Genomic DNA, 24,173 nt, shown 5'->3' on the forward strand with positions numbered 1-24,173 from the left:
TAGCGCAAAAAGTAAAGCGCCCAGTGGCGATTAAATACCACCAAAAGAAAGCTCTATTTGTGAGAAAAAAATGATCAAAATTTCATATGGGTACAATGTTGCATGACCGCGCAATTGTCAATCAAAGTGCGGCAGCGCTGAAAGCTGAAAATTGGCCTGGTAAATAAGGGGGTATAAGTGCCTGGTAGGCAAGTGGTTAAGTGGGATCCAATTAACCTACCAGCATGTCTTTTGCATGTTGGAGAAAACTGAAGTACCTGAAGGAAACCCACGCAGGCACAAGGAGAACAAACAGTCAGATAGTGTCATGGTTGGGATTCAAACCAGGGACATTAGTGCTGCTAGGTGGAAGTGCTAACCACTTAGCCACTGTGCTACCCATACATGGAGCCACTGTGGTGCTCCTTGGGTGGAGCTGTAGCCAATGAGGTAATCACACCCACTTTACATGCTTGAGGTATCCTGTAAAGTGCAGTGAACAAGCATTTGCCCCCTTTCTGATTGTTTTATAAATATTTGTCACACTTAAGTGCAGTTTTTAACTGATGATTTCATTTATTAACGGGAAAAAAGCTGTCCAAAGCTGCCTGGCCCTATGTGAAAAAGTAATTGCCCCCTAAATCTAAATACTGGTTGTACCACCCTTGGCGGCAAGAAGTGCAATCACGCATTTGTGATAACTGGCAATGAGTCCATCTCTGTGGAGGAATTTTGGTACACTCTTCTTTGCAGATTTGTTTTAGTTCAGCCACACTGGAGGTTTTTCGAACATGAGTGGTCTGTTTAAGGTCATGCCATAGCATTTCAATTGGATTTAAGTCGGAACATTTACTAGGCCACTCCAAAACCTTAGTTTTGTTTTTTTTTGAGCCATTCAGAGGTGGACTGGCTGATGTGTTTCAGTCCTGGTGCATAACCCAAGTAAGCTTGAGGTCACAAACTGATGGCCGGATATTCTGGTAAAGCGCATAATTTATGGTTTCATCAATTATGTGAAGTCATCTAGGTTCTGAAGCTGAAAAGCAGCCCCAGATCATCACACTACCAATAAGTCTGACTTTTGGTTTGATGTTCTTTTTATAAACTGCTGTGTCAGTTTTACGCCAAATGTAATGGGATGCACAACTTCCAAAAAGTTCATCTTTGTCTCATCAGTCCACAAAATATGTTCCCAAAAGTCCCTTATTTGATTATAAGGGAAGGATTTATAGGATTTGGGCTGTTTGATATACTGGTTACTCTTTTATCATAGAGAGTCCATTCGTGCATGTTTTATTATTTTATCTAAATCTAAACTTCAGTGGTGTTGCCCTCTGTCTCTATTATTGTGTTATCTATATGTACTAGTGGGATCCATCTAAGTCCATACTCCAGTGAGGTTCTGCAGCCAAGGCAAGTGGACTTATACCTTATTAGGTTTCAGGTCAAAGTTTGATCTATTACTCATTTTTGCACTACTCTTGCTAGTTGTTTTAATAAGCACCTCTAGTCCTACTTGAGAACCTGACTGGGGGGGGGGGGGGGGGCGGTGAGGTGCATTGTTGATCATGACTATTTAAAGAATGCAGGATAGTAGGATGTCCCTAAAACTGTCCATATGCTTTTTTTGTAAATATACACTACATAATATTTACTATAAACATTTATCTGAGTACTTACTCTGCAACCTTCTGTTGGTGGTTACCTTATGGTAAAAGCAAAATGTATTTTCCCCATAAAATGTAGAAACTAAGCCTGGTTGAATTAAAAGGAATAGTGCCAAGAGAAATGGTTTAGCCCATTTCAGAAAATTATCAACACTTAACATTTTTTAAATGTATTATCATAAAATACAAATAACTAGTAAATAGGTCATGATGTACAGATGTGCATAGAAATGAGATGATAGGAAGTCATGTTGTCTTTAATGTTTACATTTAGTGTTGGCAAGCGCCTCTTGTTTTCTTAACTGCTGCCAACAGATTTGATTGGATGTTTCCTGCTCATGAACATTTTTTAATATCTAAGACACGTGTCAGTGTGTGTGGCACTATGCCATGTGTTCAATGATGTCACTGATTTTAACAAATTTAAAAGAGGACCTGAGATGTACAGGCAACCACCCACTGAGTTGAAATCAACAATCAGTACAATGAAGGTCATCCTGCTTTTTGCACTGTTTGGTGTGAGCTTCTGTCAGGGTAAGCATTATTAATCATTAAATGTTTGCACTATATTGGACACTTTTTGGGAGGTCTTTGGGTAATATTAATCTATGTTTATGTTATGTTATTGCATTGTAGATAGTGAATGTACAGTAAAGCCTCTTCCTGAACCAAATGATGTAAACTGTTTGGCACAAGCAGTAAAGGTAAAGTGATAATTAACAAGAAAATTATTTTTCAGATTTTTTTTATTTGCTTAATTTGTCATCAAGACAAGGTAGAGCCTATTGTTTTTAATTCAGTTCAATAGGAATCTGGGTAATGCATTATATGGGTAAGTGGCATCCAATACAACTGCTCAAAACTAAATCATGCTATTATGTCACCCCTAATTTTATTTTAAGATTTTAATATAGAATGGATAATAGAGCCCAGATATCCTATGGTATAGAACTGTCCTTGGTTACACACATGTTTTGTTGACTTAAAAAAAAAAATACGACATCTTGTATTACATTTTTGTCATCAACAAATATACTGTATCTTTAATTTTAACTAAAAAGGCAATGCCATGCTGAATTTGTTTTATAAAAAAAGTCCTCACTTTTACAAGGTTACTGTACTAAAGGAATAGAGAGGCTGTTCACTTAGCAGAGTAAAGAAGGAAAAAGTGTGTTCACATTTAAAACACAGGATTGTTACTTAAGGCAGCCCATACACTGATCTTTTTTGTTCAACCAGGGGGTTGAACAAAAAAAAAGATCAGATTCCTCCATGCAAACACTCAATGTGGTGCTATTACTGTATGTTCTGGCACTGAACGCTCGGGAAAAACCCAACAAGCTGGTTGTATACAAGTTGATTGATAGATCAACTTGTGTACAACCAGCTAGCCCATACATGGATCAACATTTGGCCAGTCCCTGTCAAAGCTGTCTAAGTGTGATTGAAGTGAACACGGTCAGGTTTATTTACTAAAGCTGGAGTGTGCAAAATCAGGCTCACTTCTGCATAGAAACAAATTAAATTCTAACCTCAGCTTGTTCAATTAAGCTTTGGTAATAAAACCTGTAAGTTGATTGGTTTCTATGCCGAAGTGAGCCCGATTTTGCACTCTTCAGCCTCCAGCTTTAGTAAATAAACCTCAATGTCATTGTTTTGCTAAGCTTTACTTCACACAGTCTTTATTCCTTTACTAAATCAACTCCATTCAGTTCATAAGTTCCTTTTGCCAAACAAACTATCATTATCCTGTAATATTACAATTCATTTCTTTGTTAATAGTGTGATATATTCATCACTAAGATATGTTGTTCATTTTCAGGAACTTGGAACATTTTACCAAGATTTTGTCGACATGTGCTGTGCAGCAAGTGAGGTAAATTTTATTTGTGACTACAACAACGTGTTATAAAATAAACCTATTTTGGGAGCACTGTTTATAAAGGGCCACAAGGCAAATATAATGCCTGTGGAGCATCTTATTTCTCCAGGTCATGGCATACCTAGTAGTAGTAAGTCATAGTAAGTCATATTCACCTCCAGCTAACTACTACTAGGTATACAAATTGTGATTATTTTTCCCATGAAGAGGTTTTTGTAAAACAGTGGAAAGAGCTGGATGAGAATGACAAGTGAAGCTTAAATGTGAGTTAAGGAGATGTTATCCTTGGTAACATGAATGTTACTAATTCTAAATTATAATTTTCACTGTCTTCAGCTCACTTGAGATTATCCTATTAACTGCAAGACAGTAAACTAAATCATTTTAAAAAAAGAAAGAAATAAAGATATATCTCAATAAGTATACAGGAGGCACAGTGGCTTAGTGGTTAGCACATCTGCAGTGCAGTAGATGGGTCATGGGTTCAATTCCCGACCATGGCGCCTCCTGCATGGAGTTTGTATGTTCTCCCTGTGCTTGCGTGGGTTTCCTCCGAGTACTCTGGTTTCTTCCCACACTCCAAAGACATGCCGGTAGGTTAATTGGCTCCTGTCTAAAATTGTCCTAGTTTCATCCCTGGCCATGCAGGATCTCCTGCATGGTAGGGTTTGGGGAAAGACCTGGCAACCTACCCTGTAAAAATAATTGCTAAGAGAATTCATTGGAAAAAGTTGCTTATGAGTGACAGTCCATGCAATTGCCAAGGGTCGGTTACAACTGGATGGATAGATAGAAATATCATACAATGTTTCAAAATCTTCTTTTTTGCTGTCGATGTACCAATAGGGAGATTTCTCTTTAATTTCCATCCTGGAGATGCAACAGGAAGAGAGAGGAAATCTGCATAATATGGGGAAATTTTCTTCTTAGACAGTTGTTACAGAAACAGGTGTCCCCTCATTGCAAGATTTCCTCTCTTGTCCAGAGAACTCTTGTCCTGGTGATGGCTGTAACATTTTGCATTTTCCATCACCTTAAATCCTGCGAAAATGGTCATCAGGACAAACAGGGAAGGTAGAACTTTTTAGCAGGGACACAGACAGCAAAAAAAAACATACTGTATATATCGGCTAATGACAGCACCAAACAAACAGCGAAAGCTTTTATTGATAAATCTGGTTCATAGCAGAAAAAAAACACCACATTTCAAGGGTCAAAAAGACTCCCCCATCATCAGGTCCTTTGCTGCGGTTGCTAATACTGGGATAACCTGCCTTCTGAAACTGTTCCAAACAGAAAACCACAGATTTGTATATCTGCGAGTTCATTAAAGCAGAGCCAAAATTCCTGAGCCCTGATGAAGGGGAAGTCTGATAGGCCCCTGAAATCAATTTGTTTTTTCTGCTATAAATTGATTATTGGATGTTTGTTTGGGCCCTATACAGAAAATTCTTAACCTTTAACAATATTTACATAGTACAGAAAATAATAATACAAAAAATCATAATGTTCAGAAGGCTGAGTTGGTGGAGAGCAGATTTAAAAATAAAGGTCATAGGGTTTTTAATGTTTGCAATTAATCTTGGCAAGCACCGCTTGTTTTCTTAGATGTCTATTTAACAAGGTGCAATCTGGCCAAACACATCATGGCTATTCTCTGTGTATACATCTCTCAGAGGAGAGCATATTTAGGAGAGCATATTTATTAACAATTGCACTTCTCTTCTCTGAGATAAGAAGTGAATGGAATATTCAGTGAGTGGCAGTAATGTGTATTGAAAGTAAAGAAAAAATACTCCTCAATAAAAATTAAAATAAGCAGGGAAAGCAGGAAAAATAACAGCTAAAAATAAAATTAATTGTTAAAAAAGGACTTACTGGGCAGGGGCTAAGCATGAAAATGTGTTTTTATTTATATCAAGACATTACTATAACATTTGTAACCAATTGTATATATTGCTTTACAAATACACTCTGGTACAAGTGTCACTGAAATGTCTTGATATAAATAAAAACACAAGTATCCACATATGGTCCCTCTCCAATTAGACTTTTATAATTGTTATTTTTATTGTCCACATACAGAATGGGAATATACTGAGGTCTAGTGTGAAAATATACCAACACGAGACCTCAGAAAATATAAAGGACTTGCATGAGGAAATGTTTTTAGGGGGTAAAGGTCTCCGAGTTTTATAAGCCATAAGGGGCATGGCGATATATGGCACCCTCAAAAACTGCCATGTATATTCATCTGCTGTATATTCATAGTTGTATATGTACACACATAGATCTATTTATATAACCTGAATGAGAAGGGTGACTAGACATGTGCGATTCGTTTAATTACAAATTGAAATTTCAAATAATTTTTTGTTATTCGAAAATTTGGATGCATCACAATCGTGAAGAATTTCAATGAATCTAAATAAAAATATAACAAAAGAGTCATCCAAATTCAAATATGAATTCAAAATTTTAAATTTTAAAATTAATTTGAGTTCAAAATGAAACATGGAAACATTGCAATACAGTAAGGTATAAAAGTGAAATAAGATGATGATTTCTACTTTATAGAATAGAACAGAAAATAATAGAGTAGAATAGAACAGCATAGAATAGCATAAAACAGAATAGAATAAAAAATAAAACAATAGAATAGAAAACAATATAGTAGAACATAACAGATTAGAGTATAATAGAACATAAAAGAATAGAGAAAAAAAGAATAGAATAGAAAATAAAAGAACAGAATAGATTAGAATATAATAGAATGAATATAGCTGTCTTCCAAAATTCTAATTTTGAAATTCAAATTTCAAATCAATTGAAAATATTGAAAAAATTCTGAATATAAGAAACAAATTCTGAAAATGAATCATTCTAACATAACGAATATGACAAAACAAAATGATTAGGTTAACGAATGAATATGAAATGAAATAAAATTTCCACATGGTGACATTTATCTGCTTCTTCATCACATCATGACTGTTTCTCTCTTCTCTTTCCCTGCTATTGCCACCTCTGAGGTGGAGAAGCAGGGAGGGAGGTGATTACTCTCTTTCCGCTGCAATGGGACAGAGAACAACATCTCCACTCCTCATCACAGCCACATAAACTGATGCACAGTGGAGATAAGTGATAGTCGTTATTGTGACATATATTGGGTTCATAAATGGACAATTTAATTACTGCCAACAGATCTGATTAAGTTTTCTGAAAGCATTTTGTTGTCTAGGACACTTTAGGGTAGATTTACTAAAACTGAAGCATTCAGAATCTGGTGCAGCTGTACATGGTAGCCAATCAGTTTCTAACGTCAGTTTGTTCAATTAAGCTTTGGCGATAAAACCTGGAAGCTGATTGGTTTCTATGCAGAGCTGCACCAGATTTTATACTCTCCAGTTTTATTAAATAACCCTCTTTTTTTTTTTAAAAAAATCTCTTTTTCAAATTCTTAATTAGTTGAAAAGAGGATTCAACAAAGGTATATAACAATACTGTAAAGAACACAAATACAAATGTGTATAAAGGCTGTCTGCCCAAACTACCAGAATGGGTAAGAACAGTTATTCAAGAGAGATATGTACAATGATCAAGTGAGCATTGGATATATCCTGTCAAAGATAACAATATTTGTGAGGTATATGTAACAAATTGAGACCTATAAAGACAAAAGAAAAAGGATGGTGGAGTTGAGATAGGGTTTCCAGGAAACAGCATGTCCCAGAGAAGGGGTAAACTAAACTGAAGGTCTCTTAACTCCGGTGAACAATACAGTGTGACTGGATGAAATACCTCTGTAGGTCGTAGGCTATAGAGCTGGGAGGACCAGAAAGTTAAAATGATTGCAAAGTGTGGGAAATGATTCACCCCTTCAGTATTGGGGCGGTTGCCAAAATAATAACTGAGAAGGGGTGGAAGAGGAGTACATAGCAAGGGGTCAGCTGAAGAAGAGCCTCATTACTTCCTGAATAGAGGAAAATTGGCTATCAATCAAGGTATAAGTAGGGATTCAGCCTTTAGGGTTCTTTTTAAATTTTGGTTTGTCATGAAGGTTTAGGCCAATGGCCTTAGAACATCCAGGCAGACACATGCACAGAAACCAGCTGTCATCTGCCTAAAGGCTTTCATTAAAGTGTTAGTGATTTTTTGAGATTGCTTTAAGTGATTTTATTTTTAATAGGGCAGTTAAAATAACTGTATAAAATTAATTTTATTCAAACCGTGTGCTATATATTATATGATTAATGACAATAGATGCATCCACTTTCCTTTTAGTAAGTCTGACTTGTGTTTTTTTTTTCAGGAAAAAATAGACGATGATAAAATAAGAGCTACAGCAAAACAGTTCGTTATAACGTTGGTATGCGATACTAATTTTAAGACTTTAAAATGACATTAGAGGCTTAATTTTTTTAATAACACATCATACTTACCTGCTCTCTGCAGTGGTTTTGCACAGAGCAGCCCACATCCTCCTCTTCTCGGGTCCCCCAGTGGAGCCCCTAGCCCCTCCCTCCTGTTGGGTGCCCCCCACAGCAAGCAGCTTGCTATGGGGGTACTCACTGCTCCATGTGTCCATTCACACACGGAGCTGCTGCTTGGCCCCACCCCCTCTCTTCTCATTGGCTCACTGGCTGTTATTGACAGCAGAGGGAACCAATAGCTCCCACTGCTGTCTCAGCCAATGAGGAGAGGGAGTCCAGGGATTGCTGAGACTCCAGTGTACATCGCTGGATCGAGAGAGAGCTTAGGTGAGTATTAGGGGGTGCTGGGGGAGCTGCTGCACAGAGAAGGTTTTTTACCTTCATGCATAAAATGCATGAAGATAAGAAGCATTGAGCCTTTACAACAAAGCATTGATTAGCTGTTCAAGAATATATTTTTTCTCTTTTTATGGCCAACATGAACATAGGTAATATTTACTAAAGTCTATTCAGTAAAAGAACATAGACCCCTCTGGAAGATTACAAAGGTAGAGTTGGTGATGTGTAGGATGGAGGAGGTTTTCACCAGAAAAGGAATCAGCACATGGGACACATCCTACTGACTGTAAGTTATGTCCCTTGTGGTGAATTTTCTTTTTGAGTTTGAATACCCTTAGGCTTTAAACTAATTGTATAGGGAAATTGTTTTACATTATAAACATATATTCTTACCTGTTCCGTGCAAAGGGTTTGAACAGAGCATTCCCATCCTCCTCTTCTGGGGTCCCCTGACAGTGCTCCCCCCTTCTGAGCACCCCCATAGCAAGCCGCTTGCTGTGGGGGCACTCATGCAGGCTTGATCCTGAGCTGCACTCTGTGTGTCCATTGATGCGCACAAAGTGACTCAGCCTCACCTCTGCTCTCTGCTCAATGGCTACTGACTCCATGGACAGAAGGGAGGGAGAGAGTGGAGGGAGCCGCTGCTCTCAGGTACAGAGCTGGATCAAGATCAGGCTCAGGTAAGTATAATTGAGGCTGGAAGAAGGAGTTGAACACATTTTTTTTTACCTTAATACAGAAAATGCATTAAGGTAAAAAAAACCTTCTACCTTTAGAACCACTTTAATGGTATAGCTTATAGACATGGAAAAAAAAACAAATCACAAAAATGAATGGAATTCCCTCATCCACCATCTTCCTTTAAGTATATTATTATTATTATTATTATTGTTATTATCTCTATTTATGTACTTTATACTCTCTTTGCAGAACTGTCTCGGCTGCCAAATTGATAGATATCTTGGTGAAGAGGAAACTTTTGTAAGTCTCTCTACATCAATCTATTTTTTAAATCTCATTTCAATATAGCATATGCAATGTGTTTCCAGCTCATGAGCCACATTAAAATATGATAAATGGCAGAAAACCAAATGATTTCAGCAGTCTTTATTCAATAAAGCTGTAAAGAATCATCCAATCATGCACAAGGCAAAAAATCTTAATTTAATTTTCAAATGCTTCTCCTCATGATTTAGTATTCAAACATGAGCATTTTTTGCTCCATGAGAAAAATCAACCCCAGTAAACCAGTTCAATGAGCAATGAAGATGCACAAAGAGCAGTAATTATGCTAACCAATCACATTTTGACTTTCACAAAATTACAGCATTCAGAGTAAACAAACACAATCACTGATTGTCAGTTGGTCACTGTGTTTTGCTGTTTGCATTTATAAATACAAACAATGGCAACATTTTTTTTATAAATATTGGTAAGATATTGATAGAGATAAGAGAATGATAAATGACAGAAATTAAATAACTTCTGATTATCACCATGGGTACACAGAGGGAAAATATAAAAAATATGCAAACAGAGTGGTACGTGTATGTATGTATGTATATCTGTATATCTATCTATGTACTGTGTATATGCTATATATACTGTATGTATATACATATATATATATATATATATATATATATATATATATTCTGTTTATATTTATTACCTGTTACCATGAATTGAAAATAATATTTAATAGTAAATGATAACGTACTGCAATGTACAATTCAATGGATAAAACACATTTAAATCAAATATCAAATATTATAATCATAATACATAAGAGCATAAGTGATAGTCTGGTGATAAAAGCAAACCTCCTCATCCTGCATGCTCCATTAGTGCAATCACCACCAATATTAAACAGGCTGCTGACCTTCAATCCAGACCTCAAAATGTAAGGCCTCATACACACTGCTGCTGCTATTTGTGAGTTTAGGAGCTTTTGATATTTTTTTGCCAAAGTCTCTAAACTCAACTCAACAAAACCTTATGTGCTCGTGCACAGATAGGCTTTTATCAGAGTTTAGCAGCAGCAGCATTTAGGGGCAGTTAAACATCCCTCTCCTGGACACAGAAGAAGGAACAGAAGAGGAACATTTTTTGTCAAAACACACAAAATGCAGCAAAAAAGTGTGTAAATGTGTATAAACACTCCTAAACACTATCTGTGTTTAGCGCTTGGGCATTTATTCATTTCAAAGGCAAGCAGTTTGGCCAATGAAATGAACAAACACCCAAGTGCCAAACACAGCTAAACGTATGTTAAACGCAGTTAGACACGGTACCGCATTTACATACATTTTTATGTTTTTCAGCAGCCAGGAGAGCTCGGTGTCCAAGGGAGCTTAAGTGTGCATGTACCCTAAAAGAGGGCAAAAGTACTTGTATCTCTTTAAGGGAAAGTAAGGAAACCAATACAGTCTTTTCAGTGATCCATCGGAGCCATCCAAAGTTCAGACATTGATATGAGCCAAGTGCAGCACACATAAAACAGAAGAATCTGACATATTGCTCTCCATTGGTTTTTTTTATTTTGAAGAAAGTAGAGGGTTAAAAACACTCACAGGAGCATAATGTACAAGAACATAACAGAAAGAGGCATCAGCACTGATTCCTCCACCTCTCGGTACAGCAGTGTGCAGCTCACCACTCTTACTGTTCTCCAGCAGCACACAATTAGCTTGGTGACATCATCGGCCTTACAGTCCAAATCCTTTGACACGTATCGTCCAATCACCGGACTTTTTCAGAAATGTGATTTATTGAAAAATGTGCAAAATCCACAAACTTTATATGTGATAAATCCAGGGAATCTCTTGAACTATCGCAGTCTTTGCTCAGGTAAAGCATATATAGTACTGAAACAGATCATTTCCTTTTACAATATAATGGAAGGATGTGTGCGCAGGTGTTACATGTTGCATTTAACATTTAAAAGCATGTTTTTTTCTAAAATACCAAACATGTCTATACTTACCTGGTCTGTGCAGTGATTTTGCACAATTCAGCCCTGATCCTCTTCTTTTTGGGTCCCCTCTGCACTTCCTGACTCCTCCTTCTCAAGCAGTGCCCCCAGGAAAAGCCACTCACCCTGGGGGCACCTATGTGTGCTCGTCCCCGAGCTGCTGCTCTATGCATCCATAAGACACATAGAGCCACGGTTCTGCTCTGCCACCCACTCTCTCTTCATTGGCTGTGATTGACAGCAGCGGGAGCCAATGGACTGTCTCATTCAATGAGGAGGAAGAGTCTCCAGACAACAGTGGCCGTCAAGAACATCGCTGGATTGGAGGGGGCTCAGGTAAGGATTAGGGGGCTGGGGGGCGCTACACACAGAAGGCTTTTGCCTTCATGCATAGAATGCACAAAGGTAAAAACCTTGAGCCTATAGAACAACTTTAAGATGGAGATGATCTGTTTCAATTTCTACACGTACTTTACGCGAGGAAGGACCATGACCAGTTCAAAACTGTTGTACAGATTGCATGGATGTATCATATGTGAAGTTAGTGGATTTTGAATTGATTTAAATAAATCACCTGAGGTGCTGCAGAACAAGTATCATAGAGTATAGTCTACATATGGGAGCAAATAGTATACCTCATGTATTGTGTGCATACGTAAGGACTGGATTGGAGGTCAGAGTTCCCAGCAATATATATATACAGTATAATTTATAGTATATATATGATAGAAGCTATTTTGCTCTCAAATACATATATATCAAAGTTCACTAGCTTTCATAGTTACTAAATGTCCACATAACAAAAATAAAGGCTTCTAAAAAGTGTGCGCGTCCAGGATCATCAACCATCAAAGCTATTAATGCTGTAAAGATAGGTTTTGAACCTGTTACTGTGATAGTGTAGACATTGTGGTCACTTTCTAAACTCATAAAGAAAAAAAAAGCCAAAGCTCAAAATTTAAATGAGCACTGAACACACAACAGCGATGCAGAAAATGTTTTTATCTATTTTTTAAAATATAAGATAATTTTTTGGAAATGTTAACTTGTTTCTTCTTTGTAAGTCATTTGTAGTCTGTAAAATTACACCTTATACAGAGGAATGAAGTGATGTATGCATGCATACATAAACCTGTTACATTTTGTTTATAGCAAACTCTTATAGATAAGATTGGAGATAAAGGAACCGACATAGTTGTACTTGTTCACCAGATTCTGGTAAGTTTGCTTCTTCACTCAGTTCATTTCTGTTTGTTCATATCAGTAGACCAGAGATATATGAGGCTGATTTGAGAATGTTCACCCAATCAATTGTTGAATAGTCACTTCAATTGCTCAGTCATGTGCAGACAAAATAAATGAACAGGGAATTTATTTCCTATAATTAGGTCATTGAAGTGAATGGTCATACAACTTATAGTGTGAACATTCTCAATTCCTTTAGTGAATCAGCCTCAGTGAATCAGGCCATTGTGGTCAAACGAGTGATCGCAGCAGATATTTGTTATTACAAAAAAGATAACCCTGTAAAGCACATGCCAAGGCAATTCATCTTTCCCTGATCCAGTTGTAATTATCTGAAATGAACTATATGACTATATATCATGTAATCCCATTGGTCTATAAAGTAAGAGTTACTTATTCTTCAGGGACATTTCTAAAAAAATAAAACAAACTAAATTGGAATGGATGTATAAACCCTTTCTCACTGATGGATATGATACATGAGAAAATTATGTTGCAAAAAATGTGAACCAAATAACTTATTCTTCTATTAATAACCAGTCGCTATAAATAAATATAACCCCCCCTAAGTGATATACAGTAACAAAATAATAATTACAGCACTGATTCAATAAATATTCTTTAGTGTGAAAATTTAGGCACAATAAACCATTCAATACATATTTTGATCAAATAAAGCCCTTCAAACCATACAGTAAAATATTTTAAACCAGAATTAATTTAAACTAAATAATTCAAATAAAGCAATCAAATGGTGTAATGAAAAAAAAATCTTATCACCAATATTATTTATTCTTCCACGTGTGGAAAATCTTTGATTCAAGGTGAACACCACCACTAATATGGAAAAATGCACTTCCCAAAAGTGCATGCCTATCTCAATACAAGATTAGGTAAACATAGCTTGTATTAATTCCAAAGATCTTCCAAAGAGGTGCAGTTCGCTTTTAGGTTTCACCTCCATTGCTGTCCTTTCCCCATTCAGTGGTTAGGTTTTTTAGCCAGCAAAAAAATAATAAAAAAAATCAGGGCTCCATAGTGTATTATCGTAAACATTCACATTTATTTGACACAAGTAATCAAGGTACTCACAAACACTGTTTATGCATAAACTTAAAATCAAGCATATAGATGTGATGGAAAAGATATACAGTGAAGCCGCTGGCTGCCAGCCACACCAATCCTTCAGATCAAAGAAACAGCAAAAATGACAGGACACGGTTCTTACTCCTAGCATCAGGCTCTGCCCCCACATGTTTCGTCTATTCTGACTTCATCAAGGGGGATGTCCAAATGCTGGAAAACCTACTATATATACTATATATACCCTGTCCTAATCTCTGCAAGATGGATCCCTATACACAGCAATCAGTGGTAACTAGCAGTGTAAATGTACTTTCTCACACATTTGGACCACCTTAAGCTGTGTTCCACAAGAAGAGACAATATTGCAAACCTTAAATTGAATCTTAAACAAACATATTAACTCTCTCAATCCCTGTAGGATGGATCTCTCTACATAGCAGTTAGAAGTGATCAGCAGTGTCAATCCACTTTCTCTGATATCCAAACCACCAACAGCCATGTTACATCAAATCAAACAATGTTACAAATCCTACATTAAATAATAAACAAACATTTTAACCCTCCCATAGCTGTGTTCTGCATTAAAATGTCACTCCCCCTGATACAAAGGATGCACCAACATGTATAACACTAATACAAAATGAAATAACCAACAATTCTATACAATACATCAGCACATTTGTTGCATTTTTGTAAGGTGGCAAAGGTGACATTCATCGAACATTCACTGGTGGTGAATAGTTTACTGCACATTAAAACTATTTCACTAGGATTATTCACCTGCAGTGAACTATTGTTTAATTTCATCTTCACTGCTTTATAAATATGTCTTTAAGTGTAAATGCTGTCCCCCCTAAAATGAGAAAATACACTGCAAAATACCTCTTGCCAAAGACAGCTTGCTCATCGGACCTGCAGGGAAGCAGTGAATGGAGTAAGTCATTTATGAATAGGCCAGGATCTCTATAGTGCCATGGTCCTAAGAATAAGAGAAGGTGGCCAGGTGTTTTTAAGGAGTGACTTAGTTGATTTCTTCTAAGATTGCTTTCTGCTATAGGAAAAGCTAATTGTTTAGTTACTAACGGAACAGAGACTTAGCTTAGTGAATACGGTAAGCTGTTTGACTTTAATCATCTAGTGACATGCAGGCAAAAACCCTCATTGTCTATTTCCTTTGCAAATGAATGAGCATTCAAAGCGAACAAAGCTTCACCTAGTTTACCAAGTCTAACCATACATGGCTTTATGTATCTCATTCAGTTCCACAGTCTGAAGTAGAAAAATTAGTCTATTGCCCCATCCAAGCTAAACATAGTGGTTCAGGGCATCTACACTGCTGGCTATTGTATTCACCAACCACACAACCTGCAGCTGTCTGAATACCTGAACAGTAACTGCATCTAGTAGGATGCAGACACTGTCTGGCTGATATTTTTTTTTACCTGTCCCATTTAAATTTTAGATTGAGTGTCAATTGACTGCAATGCTTTACTCGCTGGTGCACCTAAATCCACTAATAATCAACTACAATATGTACAAAATTCTGCAGCTAGAATCCTGACTAGGTCTGGTACAAGTGACCATATTATCCCTATCCTGGCGTCCTTGCACTGGCTACCATTCAGGTTTTGCACAGACTTTAAGATCCTCTTGCTCAGCTATAAGACTCTTCATGGCTTGGCACCCCATTATTTCTCTGAACTTTTATCTACTTACTCCCCTCTTATAACCTCCGCTCCTCACATTCTGGTCTTCTGTGTATCCCCCCTACTCACCTACACTCGATGGGAGACAGAGCCTTCTCCTGTTATGCTCCAAAACTCTGGAATTCCCTTCCAGAGAGTCGTCTTCTATAAAATCAAATCTAAAAACTTTTTTTCTTTAAACAAGCTTTCACTTAATTGTCCTTTTTTCCCCTTTGGTTTATACTGTGTATTTCCTGTATTTTCTTTGTAAAATGCTTTGAGAAGCTACCTTTAACTTCTTGCCGGCCAGCCACTTTTAAAACGTACTTTTGCAAAACAGGTAGGGGGCGCACGCGAGGCGCACCACCGCCCTACGTGCCATGCCGATCACGGCCGCGGATGTCAGTCGCCAGGTCACGGCCGGTCATTGCCGGCTGTGTCCCGGCGATTAGCGGCAATCAATTACAGAGAGCATAGCTGCAGTAGCTCTGCTTTCTGTCAGTTCCCTGTCAGCTCCTGACATGCTGATCCGGAAAGAAGAGTTTATCTCTCCGGATCACCGTGTTCCCGTGCAGTACACACCCCTGCCCCCTAGTAAAACACTCCCCTCACACAGTTAACCCTTTCAGTGAATAAAAAAGTTAACCCCTTCCTCCCCAGTGCCATTAGTACAGTGTCAGTGGTTTTTTTTTTTTTTGTGCACTGATCACTGTATTGGTATCACTGGGGATGTCAGTGACCCCAAGTCAGTTCCCCCCCAGTGTCAATATGTCCGCCGCAGTCCCGCAGTCCTGCCATAATTTGCTGATCGCTGCCATAAGTCACTGATCGCCGCCATAAGTTGCTGATTGCCGCCATTATTAGTATAAAAAAAATTAAAAATCCCAGTATCTTTCCCGCCATTTGTAAACGCTATAACTTTCACGTAAACCAATTCATTTAACGTATTGGGGTTTTCTTTAGCAAAGATATGTCGCAGAATGCATTTTGGCTGGAATTTATGACGAAATTTGATTTTTACATTTTTTTTACTGGACATGTTGTATAGCAAAAAGTCCAAATATTGTTTTTTTTTCTCAAAATTGTCAGCCTTTTTTTTTATAGCTCAAAAAATAAAAAAAACGCACAGGCAATCAAATACCACTGTAAGAAAGCTCTATTTATGTGAAAAAAAGGACATAAATTTTATTTATGTACCGTATTGCATGACCGCGCAATTGTCTGTTAAACTAGTACAGCGCTGTATAGCAAAAAAATGGCGTAAATTGCAGTATCTATACCATAGTTTGTAGACGCTATAACTTTCACACAAAGCAATCAATATACACTTATTGGGATTTTTTTTTACCAAAAACATGGAGCAGAATACATTTTGGCCTAAATTTATAACTAACTTTGAGTTTACTATATATTTTTTATAGATGAAAGTAAAAAATAGTTTTTCTTCAAAATTTTTGGTCTTTTTTTGTTTATAGCGTGAAAAATAAAAAGCGCACAGGTGATCAAATACCACCGAAAGAAAGCTCTATTTGTGTAAAAAAATGGACGTAAATTTCGTTTGGGTGCAGCATTGCATGACCGTGCAATTATCAGTTGAATTAGCGCAGCGCCAAGTAGCAAAAAGAGGCCTGGTCATTAAGGGGGGTAAATCCTCAGGAGGGCAAGTGGTTAAAGGCGCTATGTACAATTAAGATTTTATTATTATTGACTTTTGATGACCTGGGTGGTGCTTTCAGGGACACTTATGGCTTGATTTTGGCCATTTCAGCAGGAATCATCTGAAATTCCTCTTGTGTATGGGCAACTTAAGCAAAGTAAACGCTTAATTTTCAAAGTAAATATTCCATAATTAAATCAAAACCATTGCCTTGCTTGTCTTCTAATATAAAGAGAACCTGTCCCAAGAAATTAAGGGCTACAGCTGAGACTAATGAGTAAGAGTCATGTAAGTGACATACACTTAGAAAGGGGGACAAATCAAAGATTGAGGTACAAAGCCAATGAGAAAGTTATGTCCCCAGGGAAGAAAATTCTTTGTGCTTTAATCTTCATTCACAGGTGCGCTAAGATCAGTAGTCTATGGATGGGCTGTGTGTTTATGCGGCTTGAACCACCAAGTGGTATGTGCAGGCAGCCTATTGAAGCCTATGGGGACAGGGGACAGATCTTACTATAATACTTTTTGTAAAGAAATATAATTATCTTTTTTTTTTACTTTTGTTGTTTTAGGGAATTTTTGGATTAGACGAAACCAAGGCAAAACTTGTGTGCACATTGGTAAGGCCAAAACTGTATATTGACAATTGGGACTATTTATTTTGTTTATTATGTTAAATATGATAATATTTTCCAATGCATTGCTCAGTAAATACATTAATATTAGGTAATGAATAAGGGCTTTTCTGTTTTAAACAATATGGTATATTATTAAATTGAAATAATAGTGACTATAACATAAATCAACATTTGAGAACATCACAACCTATGGAAGAAGAAATAGGTTGCCCTGCTCATCTAAAACATACTGTATCATTTATTAAATACAACAATATGAAAAAACAATATGCTTTCTCGTATCATATTAAATAAATAGTGTTTACCTATGCATGCCTGTGTTTACTGTATTGTGTGAAGATTTACATGATTTCTTTATGCATAACTTTAATTACTCATATATACTAATTACAAATAATATCCTCCAATAGTCCAAATTGATCCCTGCCAATTGCTCGGTGAAAGCCCTTACGGTATGTATATAAAATATCATCTGTAAAATAGAAATGGCAGAAGCAATAGACTGTATTATGTTGTTTAGATTTATTGATTGCTATGAGACCAGAATCTAAACTTTTAGATATCATTTGGGCATTTGTCTAATACTAAACACAGCCTAAGATTATTATTGAAGAGACTTTTTTTTCACAGAGGTTAATGAACATTAATATACATCTTCATGCTAATTTAATTAAGCTGAACTCCATTCAGACATAACAAACCCTGTTTCATCCAGTTATGCACTCCATAAAATCCATAAATGATTTTTGACAGTGGCTGCAGAATAGTTAAAGGTTGGTGACCCAAGCTGTTGAGAAAAGCCAGGTCTGCTAGGTTTGCCTTCATCTCAAAACTTCAAGAATATGACAAATGTTTTGACAGGGGAAAAGATGTATAGATTTATTTGGAGTTTGTCTCTAAAGCGTGCCATAAAGTATTTAAAGAAATATATGTAGGTATAAACAGTTTTGCTATTGTTTGTGTTTATTCAATTAATGTTTGTCATGTGAATGTGAATTGTTAAGTGAACTGCTGTATTTCATTTCAGGATATTATTTCAGGGGGCATACTAGATCTGAAAGACCTTTTTTGTAAGGTAATATGGTATACTATCTGTAACTGCATTTTTGTTTTATATAAAAAGAAAATGTTATTGTTTAAAATATCTAAACTCAGTAACATTATACACCCCTTTCAGCATAAATATCATAACTCATGGACTCATTTTCTTGCAGTATTTCTTCTATCTCATTTTCTTCCCAAAACATTTGTGTGTCCCTAAATCCCATGCTGCATTTTTTATAAAAACAAACACAAAAGGGAATTCAATAGCAGATGGAGATATTGTCAAACCTACCAGCAATGGCCACAACATATTTAAAGCCCTGCAACATCAGCATAGAAATCTTTCCAACAAAATTCCCAGAGAATTAGGGAAGCTGTCTGTTAAATGTTAATTCATAGAGTCCAGTGCTACTATAAATATAAAAAAGTATATATGTTCAATTCATATATATGCAATAATAAAAAATTGTCCCATGCGCTTAAACCTTTTGTGTCAACCAATGTTAATAAATAAATAAAAAATAGCATATGTAAAACAAACATTAAAACTCAATAAAAAATACAATAGATCAGTACACAAAATCCAACTTCAGGACTCATTATGCTTCAAGTATAAATATTTCCAGGTGTACCACCCTCTATGCTCACACCACACTCACCAGAATCCTCCTTTCACTCTTTTCCACCTCGAATGTTAATAGATACTTTTTCCCTTTAAAAGGTAGTAGCTACAGTATCCACCAGACAAGGTGATCAGACTAAGCTCAAAATAAATACAAAAGGATCACAGTACTTTCTGTATGAATTTCCTTTTATTAAAAACAATAAAAATACACTCACTTGTATGTGTACACAATTCCGGAGTACTGTGGCAAAATAGTGTGCCTGTCTCCTTAAGGAAACAATGCAGATCATGAGCAGCACCACTGAGCCTGGTGCCTGCTCACTTCCTCTTTCACTTCTGGTCTGAGGTGATGATGTCACTGGCCCCGCCCCATCAATGTTTCATCACTTATACAAGTGCCTTTCTTAAAGGATTGGCCACCAGTGCTTCATTCCAGCTGCCCACTGCACATGCGCCAGTCCTCCCCCCAGTCTTCCTGGAATCTGACTGTGTCCCAGAAGACTGCGGTGAGGGAGGGGGGAAGGAGCACTTCCGCTCAGATCGCTTAGGTGATCCGAGCAGAAGTGGGAGTGGGTACCTGTCAAAATCAGGTACCTGCTTCCCCCCTTCCAAAAAAGATTGCCAAATGTGAAAGGGGAGGATGAGTAGGCCTTAAAGCTGAACCACCCCTTTTGGGTGGAGTTCCCCTTTAAGTCCACATATTACAATAAGTAAATATTAAACCAATAAAATGTCTAATAAAACCTAATTTAAATTCATCAGCATTAATCCCCATTGAGAATATAACACAACACCATCTAGCGTTCAAAAATAAATATTACCAATATCAAAAATTATTGATAAAACTGTGAAAACCAAACTCTGCATTTAACCCTTTTAGCAGTATTGTTTGTAATTAAAAAATGCACCTCAATTCCTTTTGGCTTACTTGTTTTATTTCTCATAACCTATATAGATATTATATGTGTGTTCTTTTATTCTCTTTGTTTATATCCTTTCTGTGTGACCTGCATATTGTAAAACACACAGACACTGAATGCCATAGACCACCCTCTCCGTATGAATACAAAAGGGATAACAGGCACATGGTGTGGCAGGCCATGTATGTTTGATGAGTTCTAAATGGGCAGGGGTGAAGGTAGTCCAGTAGGTACTAAGGGCAAGCTGCATAGGAGCGAAGCATAACTCTGCAGAAGGGAAACAAAGAAACATAGCGCCTCTAAGTGTGTACTGTGAAGGTATTTAATAGAAAGATAAGTAGTAACTCACATCTTAGAATTTAAAAACAGGCTCATGGGTAAGAGGGTGAGACGTCTGTAGCCAGATGTTGTTGTGTGTCTGATCTAGAGAGGAGATCGATTGAGTCCGTCAGCAGGTGGTGCTGTGCATGTGCAACATGGATGGTAAGCCTGGTGGAATATCCAAGGTGTCTGCCAGCAGATGGTGCTGTGCATATGCAGCATGGATGGTGGAGCCTGGCAGAGTCTCCAAGATGTCCGGGATCAGCACATGTGGCGTCTGACGTCATCAAAATGTGACGCGTTTCTGAGCATGTGCAGGACGAGAGGAGTCCAGGCGCGATCTTTCATCAGGCAGCCTGATCTTACCCCTGTGCCTGTTTTTAAATTCTAAGATGTGAGTTACTACTTATCTTTCTATTAAATACCTTCACAGTACACACTTAGAGGCGCTGTGTTTCTTTTTTTCACCCTCTCCGTGTGGCCAAACATGTAAATGTCAGGGAGTAACACAGTTCTGAATTATTTATTGAATAATGAAGTTAGCAGAATTCAACCTGAATGAGCTTACATATTCCCAAGACAAACCCAGAAAAATCTAATTGTTCATTGTGTTGGGAAAAAAATGTGTTTTGCTACTCAATACAGTTTTTTTTATTGTTATTTAAATAATGTTTAGAAGGGCTATATTTAGAGAAACACATCTTTTAAACATCTAAGGTCACACCAGTGCTGAGGAGAACCTGTGATAGTCTTCAGGTCAATTTCTGTGTTTCTTGGCCAAGCCTGTACAGGGGTCTTCCACATCTCTCCTGGCTGAGATTAAGCCCTTCTCCTGGTGTTAAAATGTATCTAAACTCAAGACCAAAAATGTAATATATTGTGGCTTCACCCTAGATGTGGTAGCTTCATTAATTTTAATTTTCTTTTTTTTCATGTGGTGCTCCTTCCAGTAGTAAAATTCCTGTACTATGGTGATAGTTCTCAATCACTATACTGTACTAAAAAATAGAAATAACAGGGAATACTGCTACTCTGGCATAAACCAACAATCCAATGAGAGGCATGTTCACCAAGCAAAACCAGAATGATCTAATTGTTCATTGTGTTAGCAAAAATGTGTTTTTCACTACAGCATACAGTCTGTGGTTTTATAAAACTGCTTTATACTGTGTGCGGGATTTTTTTTTTTTTTTTTGAATAATCAAAACATTTATAGAAACAAGTATCTTAACTATTTAAGGTAGCATCAGTGTTTAGGAGCTGGCACCACATAGGGTCTACTGATAATCTTCATGATCTTTGACATTCTTCAGATCGATCTCTGTGTTCCTATGGAGCACCTTGTGCCCAACCTATATATGGGGCTTCCACGTCTGGTGTTAAAATGTATTTAAACCCAAGAAAACAAAAATTTCAGCTTGCCAGTCCTTAGATATGACGACTGCAATCATATTCATTTCCCAGGCTTTTTTCCTTTTATTTTCACCTGGTGATCCTTCTACTACTACACTTCTTGTCCCAGGGTGACAATTGTTTCGCACTATACTGTATATATGGAGAGCAGTGTTTTCACTTTGGGTTGCTCATTGCTGAACAGGACGACACTTCCCCTTCACCTTACCTACTTAGCATAGAGGGGAAATGTTCTGTAGTCCACAGCATTTCGGTGAAGCAAAAGCAGAGTACACAGGAAGTTACATTCTCACTGGATTTCTAAAGGACCAACAGGTATTCGTCAATGAGTGCAGCATTATTAAAGATGTAAATCATGGAGAAAGGTGCATATATTTGACAGATGTATTAAATATGTGTTTCTTTTTTATTTTGCACATTCATACACTTTTGTTGAGAAAAATAAACCCCATTCTCCTGGGTGAATAATGTACAATGCGGGATTTTAACAAACTTTTTCTGCTTTGGGAGAAAAAGCTGTTTGTTTCACAATCTGGTTCATTATAATGACCTGGTGCACTTCCAGTGGTCTAATGAGGAAAGCTGCAGTGTCTGCACCCCTTCAGAAGCATTTAGCCCTTGGGAAGTATATCACCAAAACTTAAATTTCCATTACAGCCTAAAATGTGGCTTAGTCAGAAAATCACACAAGAAGTAAATTACATTTTCAGTTTTTAATAACATTAAATTGCAATATGTGGAGCAGATGAATATGATATAATATTTTTTTTTCTTTGCCTTTTTCTCATTGAAAGTACAGTTATCCTTTAAGTCCTACCCTTATAGCTAAACTGTCAAATGACACAGATGTACTGGGAGATGAAGGATAAAATCTTAATTTAGAGTGATGTCAAGGCCGCGTGTACAGCCTAGGCACAAGATCCAAAGGGTTCCACAGAGACAAAAGGATAGATGTAAAGACTGACACTGGTGCCTAAAGGCATGCGTTGATATCTGCATTTTAGCAAGAACATCTGTGGCCAGGTTAGGTTGACTTTAACAATGATTTACTCTATAAATTCCGGCAAACAAAACAGAAAGCTTATAATCAGTATTTTGAATGCCATAATGCCTGTGTTGTATAAAATATGAATGTACATTCATTGTTTTCTGTTTTATAGTTAAAGTATGGGAGTGCAGCTGATGCTGCTGCTAAAGTAACAGAAATAGCGGTAAGAAACTTTCATAATGTAGATGCAAAGTATTGTAGATTGCCAACCAATCACCATTTATTTCTTAACTGATGGGAGTAAGTTGAAATATCATAGATGTGGATACATTTTGTGTATCCAGTCTGCTGTACTTGCACTGTTTTCTTGAATAAACCCACAGGGCTTGGCAATTATACACTGTTCAAATGTATTCAATTCCAAATCTGCCATGGTAAATGACAACTGCAGAACAAATGTTTTAATTCTGAACACTTGCTGTAATACAGGTGAAACTCGAAAAATTAGAATATCGCGTAAAAGTTCATTTGTTTCAGTAATGCAACTTAAAAGGTGAAACTAATATATGAGATAGACTCATTACATGCAAATCAAGATAGTTCAAGCCGTGATTTGTCATAATTGTGATGATTATGGCTTACAGCTCATGAAAACCAGAAATTCCACAATCTCAGAAAATTAGAATATTACATGCAATCAATAAAACAAGGATTGTACATAGAACAATATCGGACCTCTGAAAAGTATAAGCATGCATATGCACTCAGTACTTGGTTTGAGCCCCTTTTGCAGCAATTACTGCCTCAATGCGGCGTGGCATGGACGCTATCAGCCTGTGGCACTGCTGAGGTGTTATGGAAGACCAGGATGCTTCAATAGCGGCCTTCAGCTCTTCTGCATTGTTCGGTCTCATGTCTCTCATCTTTCTCTTGGCAATGCCCCATAGATTATCTATGGGGTTCAGGTCAGGCGAGTTTGCTGGCCAATCAAGCACAGTGATCCCATGGTCATTGAACCAGGTTTTGGTGCTTTTGGCAGTGTGGGCAAGTGCCAAGTCCTGCTGGAAAATGAAGTCAGCATCCCCATAAAGCTCGTCTGCAGAAGGAAGCATGAAGTGCTCCAAAATCTCCTGGTAGGCAGCTGCATTGACCTTGGACTTAATGAAGCACAGTGGACCAACACCAGCAGATGACATGGCTCCCCAAATCAACACAGACTATGGAAACTTCACACTGGACTTGAAGCATCTTGCAGTGTGTGCCTCTCCATTTTTCCT

The 24,173-nt window shown here is 37.2% G+C and overlaps 1 protein-coding gene across 1 annotated transcript in view; it reads left to right on the forward strand.

Moving 5' to 3' along the window:
- Nucleotides 1–2,049: 2,049 nt before the first annotated feature.
- The window catches only part of LOC149467535 (uncharacterized), a 37,420-nt gene continuing 15,296 nt past the window's right edge, over nt 2,050–24,173 (forward strand). The window contains exons 1-10 of the mRNA XM_089671497.1: nt 2,050–2,180; nt 2,283–2,350; nt 3,469–3,522; nt 7,841–7,897; nt 9,231–9,281; nt 12,427–12,492; nt 17,520–17,567; nt 17,996–18,037; nt 18,613–18,660; nt 23,069–23,119. Coding sequence (XP_089527623.1) covers nt 2,087–2,180; nt 2,283–2,350; nt 3,469–3,522; nt 7,841–7,897; nt 9,231–9,281; nt 12,427–12,492; nt 17,520–17,567; nt 17,996–18,037; nt 18,613–18,660; nt 23,069–23,119 — 579 coding nt within the window. The 5' untranslated portion in view covers nt 2,050–2,086. The remainder of the gene's footprint in view (nt 2,181–2,282; nt 2,351–3,468; nt 3,523–7,840; nt 7,898–9,230; nt 9,282–12,426; nt 12,493–17,519; nt 17,568–17,995; nt 18,038–18,612; nt 18,661–23,068; nt 23,120–24,173) is intronic.

This window comes from Staurois parvus, unplaced genomic scaffold (genome assembly GCF_062004578.1).
Source record: "Staurois parvus isolate SC_StPar_1 unplaced genomic scaffold, SC_StPar_1.0 ptg000106l, whole genome shotgun sequence".
Lineage (NCBI taxonomy): Eukaryota > Metazoa > Chordata > Amphibia > Anura > Ranidae > Staurois > Staurois parvus.